Source organism: Bos indicus, chromosome 19 (genome assembly GCF_029378745.1).
Source record: "Bos indicus isolate NIAB-ARS_2022 breed Sahiwal x Tharparkar chromosome 19, NIAB-ARS_B.indTharparkar_mat_pri_1.0, whole genome shotgun sequence".
In the NCBI taxonomy this organism is placed as follows: Eukaryota; Metazoa; Chordata; class Mammalia; order Artiodactyla; family Bovidae; genus Bos; species Bos indicus.
Genome location: NC_091778.1, coordinates 18,555,460 through 18,571,824, shown reverse-complemented (window position 1 = coordinate 18,571,824; position 16,365 = coordinate 18,555,460). Strand labels below are relative to the sequence as shown.

The following is a 16,365-nucleotide window of genomic DNA, read 5'->3' as shown; positions in this document are numbered from 1 at the left end:
GTGGTCTGGGCTTTGGTGCCAGGGAGTCTTGAGTTCCACTCTGGTTTCACCACTTGGGAGCCGGAAGAGCCTGGGTAAGTTGCCTTACCTCTCTGAGTCTATTTGCTCCCTTGCAAACATAATCATCCCATCTATTCAGGGCTGGTGGGAAGATCCAATGAGATAAGGCATGCAGGATGTCTAATCAGTGCCTGGTACATGCTGCTGTTTAAGTCATGTCCAACTCTTTGGCAACCCCATGGACTGTAGCCTGCCAGGCTCCTCTGTCCATGGGATTTTCCAGGCAAGAATACTGGAGTGGGTTGCCATTTCCTTCTCCAGGGGATCTTCCTGATCCAGGGATTGAACCCACATCTCCTGCATTGGCAGGCAGATTCTTGACCACTGAGCCACCTGGGAAACCCGCCTGATACACAGTTGGTGCTCAATAAATGTTCACTCCTTGCCTGGGTGGAGTGCAAGCTTGCAGCCACTGGCCAGGAACCAAGCCTTACACAACTTGATGCTCAGACTGTGTGGGGAAAGGGCTATATTTAGGGGCATTTGAATTGTGGGGAGCAGTCTGGCAACACTCCCTCTTGTATTCATTGAGGGGACCCGGCCCTTGTGTGCACAGATATTGGAAGGCAGGGCTCTGCCTGAATCTCACCTCCTGCAGGGCAAGCCAACAGGGTGAGGTCCCACCCAGGACTTTGATTCCGGAATAAAGATAAAGTTGAAGAGAAGGTCACGATCATTTCAGGGAGGTGGCACTCAGCCCTTGGAACTCCCTGTGGTGCCTGCCGACTTCCTAATCCTGGTCTTCAGTCTCCAGCTGATGCTATGGGCATCCCAGATCCTTTCAATAAGACCCCTTTCCACGTGGGACAAGCAACCAGTTTCTATTGCTTGCAAGTAAGAACACTGAGTACACACAAGGTCTTCTCAGGTCAATCTGGAGAGACTTCAAGGGGCACCGAGATGGCAGGAGTGGCCAGAATGAAGGGACACAGCTGGCTAGGAAAGGCACTGGTTCCACCTTAGCACCACCCTCTTCTCCCCGCAGTTGGGTGGTGGGTGGTTAACTGGAGCATTTGCACTGTCAGCTCCGGCAGCAGCTGAGATTTTTTTTTTAGTTTGGTTGCTTTTGTTTGTGTTGGTAAGTCTTTTCCATTTATAACCCCCTTTACACAAGCTTAATGCTTTTTTTCTTTTTACTTTTTTGGCTCTACCATGTAGTATGTGGGTCTTACTTCCTTAACCAGGGACCCTGCACACATCCCCCCCACTCCCCCGCATTGAAAGCATAGAGTCTTAACCACTGGACCACCAGGGAAGACCCAAAGCTTTCTTTAAATATCTCTCCTATAGAGTCACAAGTGTCTAAACCACCCAAGACAAAAACAGCACTCCATTTTTCTCAAGCGTATCCCCAAGACATGGGGATGCTGATTGTTCCCAGTCACCCATTCTGATGTTCGCTGCTTTGCTGTCGGTCTGTTTTCCTTACATGGAATGCAGGTTTTCCATAAAAGCCTTTTGGAGGGTAATAAAATCATCACTCAACCCTCTGGCCCCAGAGTGCCAATGGTGGGCAACCTGAGCTCTCACATGGCCAAGGCCTTAATAGGGTGTGAGGTGTGAGGGTATTTGCACCCAGCAGGGAACAGGGGTGGGCCGGGAGGGCAGGCCTGGAGATTCACCCACCCCTCTCTCATGACTCTTGCAACCAATGGTCTTATGAATTTTCCAGAGAGGCAAAAAATCTAGAGGTATCTATACAGTTCCTGATTTTTAAAAATGTTGGCAGCTAACTTGGTCTTTTTAAAACTCTAAGCCAAAACAATACTGCTGTGGGCTGGACATAATCTAGGAGTCACAAGATCAAAGTGCCTTCATTAAGCGCCAGGGGCCTAGTCTGAATCCTTCACCACTTGTCAACAGTATGGCCCTTAGACTGGTCAACTGGGTCCCAGGCTTTAGTTGGCCCTGCTCGGGTCCTGCAGAGTTTGAGGGCCAAGGAAAGGCCACAGCCCGTCTAGACATGCTCCTCGGACTCTGGACTCCGGAAATCCCTGCTCACACTATGCACAGCCTGCTTCCAGGGCCTTTGTGGACATCTGTCCTTCCAAGGCAGCCTGGTGTAGGCATCTTCAGGCCTGAGGGATGGCCCACTGCAGGGTGGGGGCAGTGTATGCACTGTGGGTCCCCCTTTAGTACAGGATGGAGTAGGGTTTGAACGGAAGGGACAGGACCCCCAACCCCTGTGGTGTATTCCTACCCTTGTCCCTGACAGGCGATTGGTAGGGACGGGGCTGCCTGTCACTACCCAGTGGGGCTCAGTCTATCATAAGAGCTACTACTGATTCACCACTGATCCTGGGCCCAACATGGTCCGCATCTGGACATTTAACTCAGGATGCTTATAAGTCCTGGTCCCTTTGGCAGAGGAAGAAACCAAGGTACCCGCTAGGTGTACAAGCTAGTGTACAAGCTAGTGAGTGGCAGTGTGATTGTGCTTGGTTGTTCAGTCGCGTCCGATTCTTTGCGACCCCGTGGACTGTATGTAGCCTGCCAGGCTCCCCTGTTCATGGGGATTCTCCAAGCAAGAATACTGGAGTGGGTTGCCAAGCCCTCCTCCAGGAGCTCTTCCCGATCCAGGGATCGAACCCACGTCTCCCTCATTGGAGGCGGATTCTTTACCGTCTGAGCCACCAGGGAAGCCCAGTGAGCCGCAGAGCCAGGATGTAAACCAGCCAGCGAACAGCGGAGTAGACCCGCTCCGGGACCAGCCACAATGCGGGGCCGCGGGGCGCTCCCCAACCCCAGGGGACGGCCAGTTCCTCGGCGCCCCCTCCCCGCCCCGCCCGGCCCCCGCGGGGGTGCAGGGACCGCCCGTCGGGTCGCTGAGCGACTGCCCCGCAGCTGCCCGGGGCCTCTCGCGGCCCCAACCCCCGGCCGGCCCGGGGGCCTGGCGGTGACGGCGGCGCCTGGCAGCGGGGGATTTGGATGCTCGGCCCGCGGCTCCCCCGCCCGCGCCGCCGCCGGGGGCTTGGCCGCCCGGACTTATCTCCGCGCCTTCCCGGCATGCCCCGCTCGCCGGCGGCCGCCAGTCCCGCGCCCCGACTCGGCCATCGCGGGGGGCCCGGCCGCGGGAGCGCCCCCGCCTGCGTCCCGGAGCCGCAGCCGCAGCCGCAGCCGCAGGTGGGTGAGCCTGGCGCGCCGCGGAGCTGGGGCCCGGGGCTCCCAGCCCACCGCCCCTTCGGAGCGGGGTACGCGGGGGTGGGGGGTGGGGGGAAAGGGTGCGGCGGGGGAGGGGAGCCCGGCGCCCGCGAGCGGGCTAAGTTGGAGCCTGCGCCTCGGAGCCATCGGGCCCCGCGTGGCGCGCGCCGGGGCGCGTGGGGTTCCCTCCCGACGACCTGGGTGTGGGGTGGGTGTTCTGGGTCGGGGCGGGGGGCGGTGCGCCGCGCAGAAGGAAGGAGATGGGGTCTTGGGTCTTGTTTTCTCCTTGTGGATTTAGAACCCACTAGAGGGAAACAGAATAACTCATCCGGAAACACACAGAAAATAACACAAAGAAAAAGGGAAACACACGAAGAAACACTCACGCAGACCGATCGCGGAGAGAGACCGCAACGACTCGAGAGAAAAGCTGGTGCACGCAGAGAAACACACCCGAAACTTCGCACTGGAAGAGAGGAAACAAAGCGGGTGGTCTTTGGAGACCCAGGGCGGGGGGAGGGGAAGGGAAAAGCCGAGAAAGCCTGAGACTAGGGGAGGGGAAAAAGAGCCGGGAATGGAGCGGAAAGCTGAGCGAGGGCAAGTGAAGAGAGTGAGAAATGAGAGGGGAAGGAAAAGAAAAGGGCTGAAGGAGGGAGCCCTTTAGGAGGGACAGTACAGAGAAACACATCCACGGTCACCGAGCAGGACACCCCCACGCCTCCTCCTAACACAATCAGAGATGAAAAAGGTAGAGCTCAGTCTTCTCACCCTTGTGGGCAAGTGCACAGCCAGGTGGGACAGCAGCTCTGTGAGTCCTCTGAGCCGGCTTCATTGGCACTTTGAGCCAGCCAAGTCCACCCGGAAAACTCCTATTCAAGCGTCAAAACCCAGCTCAAGCATCACCAGCTCTGGGCGAAAAGCCTTCCCAGAAAGTATCTTGCAAACACTGGTACTCTCTTTTCATGTACTTCTGGATGTGGCACATGCACACTAAGTTGAAATGGTTTGTCTGTCCTGAGTCCTGGAGTTAGAATTCTATGTCAAAGCACCCTTTTTTACAGGTGCAGAAATTAAAGCCCAGAAAGGGAGGAAGACTGGCTCAGAAGGACACAAGTGGGAGACCTACAATGAAATAACATTGTGAATACATACTTCTCTGAGATGCCATTGCTTCTCCAGCCTGTGAGGTTAAAATAGGTGTGAAATAACCTCCTAAATGAAAACAGGCAATAAACAGACGACAGACAGTTTAATACCAGTTGTAAGTTTCCAACGGGACTTCCTTGGTGGCTCAGTGATAAAGTATCCACTTGCTGATGCAGGAGACATGGGTTCCATTCCTGGATCAGGAAGATCCCCTGGAGAAGGAAATGGCAACTCGCTCCAGTATTCTTGCCTGGGAAATCCTATGGACAGAGGAGCCTGGCGGGCTACAGTCCATGAGGCTGCAAAGAGTCAGACACAACTCAGTGGCTAAACAACAGCAACATTTCCAAGACTGAAACTCAAGATCAAAACTTACCCTAGAATGTTTAGAATCCTCTTTTCTCCTTAGAAAGGACAAGGCAGGTGATAATCCGTCTCCGTTTGAGTGGATGACTTTATGCTTCCTGACTACATAGACTTGGACAAATTACTTAACCTCTCTGGGCCTCAGTTTTCTCAACTGTAAAATGGGGATACTAACACCGTCCTCATAGGATTGTTAGAAGGATAAACACGTACCACCAAGTGCCTGGCACAGACAGACCCTCAGTGAATACAGTCCCGCCCTTCTTCTTAGGTGGGTGTTCCTTCTGGTGCCTGGTGTGGATACGGAAACAGCAGCGCTACTGACAGTATATCCTTTTGTCCCCGGCCGAAGAGGCCATCCTGCTCCAACTGGGGAGCAAAGGCTTTGATTCGGTTGGCCAAGAAGTTCATTCAAGTTTTCCCATAACATCTTCCACAAAAACTGGAATGAACTTTTTGGCCAACCCAGTAGTAAAGGAAAAGATAACATTTGGGGCATGACCTAAAATGTGTCTTGATTCTGTTCAGGCCCTCGGGTGTCCACAGGTGGAGCGGAAGGCAGGTAAGACCCCACTCTTTTGCTGCTGCTTCACCAGGCTGCTCAACCCTTGTGTCTTGCCAGCTTCAGCCCATGAGGGGGACTGACCAGGACTGAGGGAGCCAGCTGGAAGCATGGAGACCGTGGTGATTGTTGCCATAGGCGTGCTGGCCACCATCTTTCTGGCCTCCTTTGCAGCCTTGGTGGTGGTTTGCAGGCAGCGCTACTGTCGGCCTCGAGACCTCCTGCAGTGCTATGATTCCAAGTGAGTGGCCCAGGGAGGGAAAGGACGAGAGAGGAACTGTGCCCTGAAGCGCCAACAAAAGAGAAAAGAAGTTTGGTGCTGGGCAACTGTCACTCAACTTTTATCTCGAAAATGGTACCCTAAGGCTGTCATTCCCAGTAAAGATCTCAGAGCCTAAGAATGTTCCATAAGCTCCCCAGCATCCTGAACTGCCTTGGACTCTGTCTGTGAACTTGTTCATCTAGCACCCGTCTATCCCCAGCTGTCCACTTAACAACTGAGCAGGCCAAATCATGGACAGAGGAACCTGGTGGGCTACAGTCCAGGGGCTCGAAAAGAGTTGGACACAACTGAGCGACTAAGCACAGCACAGCACAACCCCTTTCTAACCAACCTCGTGCGTCCGTGAGTGCTGAGTCGCTTCAGTCGTGTCTGACTTTGCTTGACCCTGTGGACCAGAGCCCGCCAGGCTCCCCTGTCCATGGGATTCTTCAGGCAAGAATACTCGAGTGGGTTGCCTTGCCCTCCTCCAGGGGATCTTCCTGACCCAGGGATAGAACCTGGGTCTCTTATGTCTCCTACAGTGGTAGGTGGGTTCTTTACCGCCAGCACCACCTGGGAAGGCCCCCAACCAACCTCATAGGAGCAGAAATCTGATGCCCTGCACTCCAAGCCACACACTGAAGCAGTAGACACTTGGGGGTTGCAAAACCCCAGCATAAGATCATGTCTCATCTCTGCGCAGATTTCTTCATGATGTTCTTCACATGAAACCTACTTGGTAATCAAGATCTTATTTTCAGGTTAGGGATATTTTAATTCCTACATCCCAAGGGACACTGACCACTAAACCCTGAGTTTCTCTTACCCCTTTGTTTGAATCCTATCAGCATGTCTGTCGAGTGGTCATAATTAGTAAATGCCCATTTGTGTGACCCAGGAAAGCTCTGCGATGGTGTCTCATGTTTTCAAGAACCCCTGTTTTAAAGTAGGAGGTGTTTTTACATCCCCCTCTTCTCTAGTATAACTTGGAGGGGGTAGGATCATGCGGGTGGACCAAGGTGGCTCCCAGAAGCTGATTCTACAGAACTAGTAGGGGGTGCAGGTCAGTTTGGGTAATAGGAACTTGAGCTTCTCCATAAAAGGTAGGCTTGAAGGGGAAACAAGTTACAAATGGATGTTTTGTCCTGAAAAAGCATCCCTGTGTAGGATATCTTTGTGATGACTATGGTTGTAGCCCTGCCTTTCTCTGAGCAGCTCTTCTTGTTGTGTGTCGTTTTTTCTTGTGTTCCTGTGCCCTGCCTCCTTGACTCACTCCCTCACCATGTGCCTGGCCCGCACCGAAGTCCCACTCACCTTCGGTTTGGATCTAGAACAAGTTCTTGCTTTCACTTACTCATTCCACTTATCCTTTCAGAGGGTGAGTGGGCCTTGATGAGGAGAGAGTCGGCAGGAACCCACTCACCTGGGCTCTTCCTTCCAGGCCCATCGTGGACCTCATTGGCGCCATGGAGACCCAGTCTGAGCCCTCTGAGCTAGAACTGGATGACGTTGTCATCACCAACCCTCACATCGAGGCCATTCTGGAGAACGAAGACTGGATCGAAGATGCCTCGTAAGGCCTTGGGGACTGTTCGCTTTTCTCCAGCCGCCAGTGGGTGGCGAATTGGGCTCCTGGGTCCCCTTTCCTGGCTTCCTTTGCCCGAGCTTGGCTGAGCACCCTGGAGCACTGTGTCCATTGCTGCGTTCCCCTACCCTCACTGTGGGGGGACCTAGAGTGTGACACCACGGTGACTGTCCTCACTTTCCCCATTTTGCAGACCCAAACACTGAGGCCTGTAGATGTGTGGCAGAGGTGTTATAAAGTCACCGTGATGTGCTTGGGTTATCCTTGAGGTGCCCGTGAATATGGCCCTCAGGCTCCAGGGATGCAGTCTTTGTCTCTAGGGTCCCTCGGGGATCCCTCCACCCCGCTGCGGGTTCAGAAGTGTGTGTTGCCCCCTTCCCTGTCGCTCAGCCCTTCATTCACTGGGTGGGTGTTAACCGGTGTGATGTGCAGGCTCTGGGCCAGACAATGCAGCTTTGAAACTGGTGGTGGAGACAGAATTCTACTAAATAAGACTATTTTGGAAATGATGGAGGGAAGGGGTGGGTCTCTTCAGGTGCAGTGAGCACACGGAGGAGGCGGCGTCTATGAAGTTGCTGGGCTAGAGGAGCGGGGTGGACCTCTAAAGGCTTTCCCAGAGTGGGCGCCTTTCGTCCCAGGTCTTTTTGTTTTCCATTTTTTTTTGGCTGCATTTGCAGCATGGGGAGCTTCTCTCCGGCTCCTACTGGAGATAGAACCCCTACTCCCTGCAGTGGAAGCTTGAAGTCTTAATCGCTGGACCGCCAGGGCAATCTCTTCAGGACTTGAAAGATGAGTTCACCAGGCAGAGGATACGGGGAAGGATTCCCTGGGTGGAGGGAACAGTCTCCGAAGCTCAGGTTGTGGCACTAGCTGGAGGAGTCTGTTGGGTGCTGGAGGGGAAAGGGGAAGACAGGGGAAAGAAAGGGCTTCCTGCTTTAGCTCCTGGGCTTGTTCATTTTACCGCTGAGGTGTCCCGGCTCTCAGGTGGTGTCCAGCCGTGCCTGGGGGTCAGAGCTGGAGGAGGCATGGAGGTGGTGGCTGGAGGGAGGTGGGCCTCTCTGGAGAAGCCCTGACAAATGCTTCTTGTCTCCCCAGGGGTCTCATGTCCCACTGCATCGCCATCTTGAAGGTAATACTCTTTGATTTCCCCAGGAGAATAAGGGGGTGGTCACCAAAGCATCTGGGTGCACAGACTGTCCAGGAGGAGGGACTTTGGGAGGAGCACTGATCCCTGCAGGAGGCCTCTTGTAACTCTTGGAGTTCCTTCTGTTCATTTCCGCTTCTGGTCTGTTCTCCTTTGAATTCTGGAGGCCCTTTCAAAGGCTTTACTCCACCTGATCCTCACAGTACAGTGGCCGGTGGAAAGATAGCAGAGACAGTCACCAATCACATGTTCACTGACCAGGCAGAAAGCTGTGTGCAGAATAGCAGAGCAAGACCGCAGCCATTTGGGGGAAGGGCAGTTCTCAGCTTCTCCTGGACACTTGCATGAACTGAGGGCTCAGCCCTTGAAGCGAGTTGAGCTCTGTATTAGGGCATCTCCAGTTACTAGAAAGTTCCTCACCAGCCCTCTCTGTGACAGTGGTCAGCCAGACAGGACGATCAATCAGTGTTAAAAAATCCAAACCATGATACTTCAGCCTGAGAGCAGACTGTTTTTTGTTTTAAAGCCAACAGCCTCCAGGACAGGGTGGAGAGTTGCATCCAATTTGCATTTAGGGCAATTTTTACAGTTTTGTGTAATTTTTATAGTTTGGGGTAATTTTTATTGTTTTGGGATAATTTTTACAGTTTTAGCATTTGCTTACCAGTTCTTGCCTTACATTCTCAGACTTATTAGGACAATAATAATATTGAAGTGTTTGGCCAGTGGCAAATATTGTTCATTTCAGTAGTAGCCTGGGAAACCACACTTTTCTCTCTTTGTCTAGCAATTATTCAAGATCTCAAAAAAGGCAGCTTTTTTGAAGTGTGTGAAGTGTGTCATTTGAAAATGACACTTAAGTGTCATTCAGTACAAAATATTAAAAAGTCATTTGTCGCACTTCTTCTTTAGCTATTCTTTTAGGGGACAAAGAAGTGCCTGGGAAGATGTTGTCCCAGAGTCCAGGCTTATTGTTGAGTTCCAAGAAGCTCTTTTTAAAAAACTTTATTTATTTTTAATTGAAATATGATTGCTTTACAATACTGTGTTGGTTTCCGCTATACAGCAACACGAATCAGCCATAGGTATACATATGTCCCCTCCCTCTCGAACCTCCCTCCCACCTCCCACTTCATCGCACCCCTTTAGGTTGTCTCAGAGCCCCGGTTTGAGTTGCCTGAGTCATACAGCACGTTCCCACTGCCTGTCTGTTTCACATATGGTGATGTGTGTTTCCACACTACTCTCTCCACTCATCCCACCCTCTCCTTCCTCCCCGCGCTGTATCTGTAAGTCTGTTCTCTATGTCTGCATCTCCCTTGCTGCCCTGCAAATAGGTTCATCAGTACCGTCTTTCTAGATTCCGTTTCTGTGCGTTACTATACGATGTTTGTTTTTCCCCTTCTGACTTACCTCACTCCGTGGTTACAGATGGGGATGGACAGGTCTAATGACTGGAGCGGCGATGCCACATTACGTCTTCCTTCTCCCAGCCGGGATGTGTCCTATCTTTGGGTTTTGTCCCCTGCCCTTATCTGTTAGAGGAGGGGGATGAATGGCAGCTGAGGTGCGGGATAAATCAGCCGTAAGGAGTCTTACTGGGCTCAGTGGTCCATCCTGAGACCCTCTCAGCTTCCTCTTGAGTGCTCGAAGCCCTGCTGCTTGGCCACCTGCCCTGGAGACCCTGTGGTGGGGCCTCGAGGGAAGGGCCTGGGCTGTCCCCTGGGTGGGCTCTCGGGCTTCTTTCTGCCTCTCTTCCAGCCCCACGTATATGTGATGAAGTTGATGGAAATTCTTCCCCAGGGACAGAAGCACATCCAGGTTCTGACACTGTGGGGGGCACGACAGTGAGGAGCAAAGCTTTAGGGGTGGCCGGCGCGCTGGTGGATGACGAGAAGGAGGCCGTGTGTCCCAGTCTTGCCATTTTCCTTCCCGGCCCCCCCCCCCCACGGCCCTTTTATCATCCTCATGACAAACATGCTAAAATGTTATCCCAGAAAATTGTTGATATAAATTCTGCTTATCTGGCCATGTTTCTGAGGATGCCTGCAGAGATCTTTATCATTTTGGAAGACAAAGCCAGGAGGTGAAGGAATCGAGAGAGAAAATAGGTTTTGGCCCTGAAGGGAGAGGATGAAGTTAGAGCACATGATTTTTCTTAGGACAGATTATTTCAGCTCAGACTTCTCTTAAGCCGAGAAACCCTGGCCCTGGTCTGAGGTTCCCACCCCACCCTCCTTACCCGGCCGTGTCCTTGGGTTTGCCTCTTCCATCCCTCTCATCTCTGCATGCTTTTCACTTCAGTCTGTCCTTGAGGTTAGGGGGGCCCAGCCGTGGGATGGGGGGTGGTGGTGGCGTGTTTGTCTTCGTGGGATGGCAGAAACCCTTGGGGGCTGGGTCCCCGCCTCATCACCTCTCTGCTCCCTGTTGCGGTAGATCTGTCACACTCTGACCGAGAAGCTCGTTGCCATGACAATGGGCTCAGGGGCCAAGATGAAGACCTCAGCCAGCGTCAGTGACATCATTGTGGTGGCCAAGCGCATCAGCCCCAGGTGAGGTCCCCACACTCCAGGGTGGCGGGGGGCCAGAAGTGGGGGTGGGGGAAGGGACAGGCTCCCCTGAGCAGCTTCAGGGGCAACTTGAATGGTTTATGCCCCACACATTCCCAGAGAGCCCAGGAGGGTTTAGAGGCTGGGAGACTTTTCAGGCTAGGGTGGTGTCACAGGCTCCCCTCCCCTCCGGCGTGACCCCTCCCATAGGTTTTTTGGGAAGTGCCAGCATATGACTAGGGCCCCCCAGCTCCCTCTTCCTCAATCCCATGCCAGCTGGGGCAGCTCTCCTTCCCCTGGGCACACCTTCCCGGGCTCTGGGCCAGCAAGTGCACTTGCCACTGGTGCCCACACCCCAGTGAGCAGTGAGCTTCCCGTGTGCCCCACCCCAGCTGATATCTGTACTGAGACCAGCCCCGGCCCCATCCATGGCCAGGCCAGCAGCCCCCAAGCCCGGGTGGGAGGTGAAGGGATCATTCATATCTCCCAGATTCCAGGCTGTCTGCAGAATCCCACGTAGGAGGCAACCGGCTGGACTGCAGGCGACAGCAGCTCCACCCCTTCTTCATCTGGCCTCCGTTTTGTGAAGAAAAGAAAGCTCTGTTTCTTAGAGGGAAGGGTGGTACTAAGTTGGGGCTGCCATCTAGTGGCTGGTATGTGGATGTGCCTGAGTCAGGAGTTTTTTCCCCCAGTTCAGGAGGTTTTCTTAAATCAGCCTCCTGAGTTCCAGGGGTCCTCGCTTTCGCCTGTGGGCTGGGATGGATCTCAAGGAACACTAATAGTCCTCGGAGGGAACGTGAAAGAGTTGGTTAAAGAGTTGGTGCACTTGAACTCCGTCCAGGGAGTTCAGTGAGTTGAGACAGTGGGAGGGAGATAATCCAGAAGGATCTGAGCTGTCCCGGGCGGGTGTGGCTACAGGAATGGGATCAGCCTAGGTCGGCCCCTGGCCTGAAGTGGACCCAGGCTCCGAGCAAGCACCAGCCCTTCCTCTAGTATATGCTGGACTTCGCTCATACTTCCTGTCACTTCTAAGAGCCGTCCCAGGTCCTGGCAAATTCCTGTGACGCCAGGATACAAGGCATCATCACCGGGGGGCTTGGAGAAGGAGACAGAGGGCGATTTCTGAGTCCCAGTGGAGTCCTGGGGGGTCAGGCCTAGCAGCGGTGCTGGAGCGAGGGTGTGAAAGCGCTCAGAGGGTGGACCTCACGCGGGGCGCTCACTGGCCCGTCCTACTGAGCACCTTGGACTGCTTCCAGAATGATCCCTGCCATAAATCAGTCAGGGTCCTTGCTCTCTCTGCCCTCACACATCTTTTATCCCCATGGCTTTTCTTATTCTATTTTGTGCAGTGTATTGATAGCATACTAGTTTCAAGAAGAGTGGCTTCAGCTGCTGCTGCTGCTGCTAAGTTGCATCAGTTGTGTCCGACTCTGTGCGACCGCATAGATGGCAGCCCACCAGGCTCCTCTGTCCCTGGGATTCTCCAGGCAAGAATACTGGAATGGGTTGCCATTTCCTTCTCCAGTGCATGAAAGTGAAAGTGAAGTCGCTCAGTCGTGTCCAACTCTTAGCAACCCCATGGACTGTAGCCTTCCAGGCTCCTCTGTCCATGGATTCTCCAGGCAAGAGTACTGGAGTGGGTTGCCATTGTCTTCTCCTACAGGGTAGGAAAAAGGGCTGGCCAAATTGGGCACTGAGTGACCATGCACCTGCGCTTCCTCATCAGCCCCTCAGCCCCAAGACAAGGACCTTCAAGGCTGTTTGCAAGTGCTTTTGGAAATCAAACAACTCATTGTTATTTTTTGCTTCTTGACTAAATGGTCCAGGAGCAAGAATTTGAATGAAAACATTGAATCATGCAAATGAGGATGAATAAGTAGTTCCTTCTTGAATTTGATTTTTTAAAAAATTAACTATGAACTGTATCATGTGCTGCAAGAAATCCAGTGGAGCAGTTTGAACCCAAATTAAACTTGGAGCATTTTTTTAGTGTTCTGAATATCTACCTGTAACTATTTTTAAAAAAAAATACAAAAGTAATAAGCACTTGTAAAAGTTAAAAATTGCAGAAATAGAGAATCTGAAAAGTGAAGGGACTCGCCACCCCCCAGTCCCACCCCATCCCAATTCCTGGAAGTAATCAATCACTGTTCAATGGTAAGTATTTCTGCAGACTGGTCCCTCACTTCCTGCCAAATGTCATAGCTATTGTTTATTCATTTTTATGCAAATAGGATCCATCAGACTTTATATCTTGTTTGGCAGTTTGCCTTTTTGATGTAGTAGTATATCTTGAACATCATTTCACATATGTGAACTTGTACTTTTTAATCCATTGGAACTGAAAACCAGAAGAAATATTCTCTAAACAGAAGTCAAAGTCTTTTTAATTAATTAATTTTATCTATTTAAACTTTTAAAATTTATTTTCATTTATTTGTTTTTAAAAGATTTAATTTTTCACTTATTTATTTGGCTGCACTGGGTCTTTATCGTGGCATGTGGGATCTAGTTCCCTGACCAAGGATCAAACCTGGGCCCCCTGCATTGGTAGCACAGAGTCTTAGCCACTGGACCCCCCAGGGAAGTCTCTAAAGTCTTTCTGTTTAAGTACCTGTCCGAGAATGCAGTTACAGAAAGTCACTAAAGGCTGGGTCTGGAATGTCTAAAGAGAAGCTTTGGGGTGAGGAAAGGAAGGAAGGAGAAAAGGCCATAAGAAAAGGGAAATACTGAAAACCTTTTGCCTCCCCTCAGAGTGGACGACGTTGTAAAATCCATGTACCCTCCGCTGGACCCAAAGCTGCTAGATGCCCGGTGAGAGGGGTGGGGTGGTCGTGTCTCTTTTCACGCTGAAAGCTCCCCATGTTACCAGATCTGTGAGGTTGGCTGTTTTGGTGGTGGTGGAGAAGTCTGCTTTGTTGGGTTCCCAAGACTGCCCCAGCTTTGGGTACCATTCACTTCACTGTGAAGGGTCAGCCAACCAGTGAGCCAGGCCTGGCTGGATGCTCGTGGCCAGAGTTCTTCCTGAAACCCCAGAGGAGCAGGAGGAAGAAACAGTCTTAGGTTTTGAATTTTCTGTGATGAAACGTCCATCCAAGCTAAGTCCTATCTGCACCTCCCCACCCTCCGATTGCCCCCATGGCTCTCTCTGCTCTTTGGACCCCTGAAGCAGACACGCCTCAGCTGTGAGTACTGCCCAGTGGGTCGCTGGTGTGGGTGGTGGGCAGGAATTGAGACTGGAAGTGACAGGTCAGCTAAAGCTGTGCTCACCTTCTCAGTACATGCCCAGGAACCCTGTCTCATGATCGGCCCTTATACACAGAGCATACTTACGCTTTTGAGATTGTTATGTTCCTCTGCCAAATGCAAACCCACTTAAAAAGAAACAAAACAAAGCATGTTCCTTTGTCTCTCAGATTTATATGACTGTTTCACAGGCCCATTGTGTAATAATTGCCAGACAGGCTGTGGGTCACAGCAATTCTGTTGGTTTCTCTACTCTACTTCTATTACTGCCCAGCTGTGTTCGTGGGCTCGTCATCTGTAATGCATTCCCAAATGCATCATGCGTACTCACTATTTAGAAGATGCTCTACAGTGAATTTTTCAATACTGAAAAAGCAAGCCACCTCCTCTGTTTGGTTTGCAGTTAAATTTTTTGTGAGAATGTGGTAAACCAGCGCTGGGTCTTATTGATTCAGAATCAATACATGATGCCCAAGGTGGGGTATGAAGATCCTGTCTTTAAGTGGGCAGCAGCTGGAGATGTGCTTATCCCATTGACTAGACCCAGACTGTCCCACAGAACCCTCTTCTGGGAGATGTTATTGGATGTGTTGCAGAACGTGGGCTCCCAGTCTTAAATAAGTTAGTGAGACTCAAAGAGTATTACATTCTTTTCCTAGAACTTAATCGTGTGCGTCATCTGAGAAGGGCTTCAGTTACCTTTGTTTAACGCAGATGTTCACAAATTTATTTGAGCATGGAACCCTTTTAAAATTACATACCTAGCCACCTCTTGAGGACGGGACTCCAGCTTGGGGAACCCTAGTCTAGACTCTGTCCCTTTGGGCTTTAGGGCAAAGTCCCTTAGATCCTAGGGAAGCTGATCCTGTTTTTTTTTTTTTTTTCTAGGACAACTGCCCTGCTGCTGTCTGTCAGTCATCTGGTGTTGGTGACCAGGAACGCCTGCCACCTGACCGGAGGCCTGGATTGGATTGATCAGTCGCTGACAGCCGCCGAGGAGCACTTGGAAGTCCTTCGAGAAGCAGCCTTAGCTTCTGAACCAGATAAAGGCCTCCCAGGCCCCGAAGGCTTCCTTCAGGAGCAGTCAGCCATTTAGTGCCTAACTGGCCAGCAACTGGTCACAGGGGCCAGTCTGCTGCCATGACTGGGTGGCTCAGCTGAGCCTTCCGCTTCTTCCTGTAGAGTTAGTTGCTCTCCACGGCTGGGGAGTCCAGCTGTGTTTGTGTAGTAAAGCAGTTGGTGCCTCTGTTGTAGTTACAAATGGCAGCTGGTAAGTGGCAGTCTAATCCCACAATTAGGGGAGATGACAGTCACCATCTGTACAGCTGAGCTTTGAAAACGGGAGGACTGTAAGCTGTATTTAGCTCACCTAGTGCTTTTAAGAAAATCCAGCCACCGTCTTAAGCATCAGGAGGTTTCACATTAAAATCAGAATTTCTGGCTTCTCTCAAACAATCAGAACATGATGAAGCAGCTCTGATCTGCATTTTCCAAAGTGGACAATCAGTTGGAACTAAAGAGGAGTTGCCTCTCTTGACAATACTTGTCCTCTCTCACTTGGCCTTTTTCGTTTATTTGTGTTGCGTGCCTGGTCCCTGAGGATCTGAGTGCCTACTTCACTTTATAGGTTTGGGTTTGAAGGTGAGCAATGTAGAGTTGATCATTCCCTTATCATTATGCCTGCAATTTTACCTAGCTACCACTAGGTGGAGAGTAAATACATTCTTAGCTTTCCCTCCAGCGTGTGGTTATTGAGTCAGATGCAAGTGCGTGGTGTGGTGGGACATATCTGAGAACTGAGGGTGGAAGGAGAGGGGCTGTGACTCTCGAGGATGCCTTGTGGGTCTGACTGAAAATATTCAGAGACCTCCTCCCCAGAGTTCAGACAGGTGAAAATACCACCAGGCAGTAGTTTCCACACTAGGAATGACATCCACAAAAGATGGGTTCCCATTCCTTTGGTATCTGTTTGGCAGTTATTGAAAGGTGAGGACCATTTTTTACGATTTGAGACCTTTGGAGGACCCAGAATCACAATTGCCTAATCCAGTGTGTGTTAGTGGCTCAGTCATGTCCAACTCTTTGCAGCTCCATGGACTGTAGCCCGCCAGGCTCCTCTATCCACAGAATTCTCCAGGCAAAAATACTGAAGTGGGTAGCCGTTACCTTCTCAACTTAGGGATCTTCCCAACCTAGGGATCAAACCTGGGTCTCCTGCTTTGCAGCCAGATTCTATACCATCTGAGCCACCAGACATGCATCCAAATTTCATCATTTCCATCACAAGCATATAGGAACACCTGG

General features: G+C 51.5%; 1 protein-coding gene across 3 annotated transcripts; it reads left to right on the top strand.

The window, feature by feature from the left end:
- Positions 1-2,761: 2,761 nt before the first annotated feature.
- Positions 2,762-15,795, top strand: TMEM98 (transmembrane protein 98). Of its 3 annotated transcripts, none has more exons than XM_019982368.2 (7): positions 3,069-3,183; positions 5,336-5,516; positions 6,979-7,110; positions 8,218-8,251; positions 10,703-10,818; positions 13,570-13,629; positions 14,950-15,795. In XM_019982368.2, the coding sequence occupies exons 2-7, from the start codon at positions 5,386-5,388 to the stop codon at positions 15,155-15,157; spliced, it is 681 nt and encodes a 226-aa protein (XP_019837927.1). In that variant the 5' UTR covers positions 3,069-3,183; positions 5,336-5,385; the 3' UTR covers positions 15,158-15,795. The 3 variants fall into 3 exon arrangements, with proteins under 3 accessions (XP_070628791.1, XP_019837927.1, XP_070628792.1); XM_070772691.1 differs by having other exon boundaries at positions 3,070-3,183; positions 5,342-5,516; XM_070772690.1 differs by lacking the exon at positions 5,336-5,516 and having other exon boundaries at positions 2,762-3,183.
- The last annotated feature ends 570 nt before the right edge of the window (positions 15,796-16,365 follow it).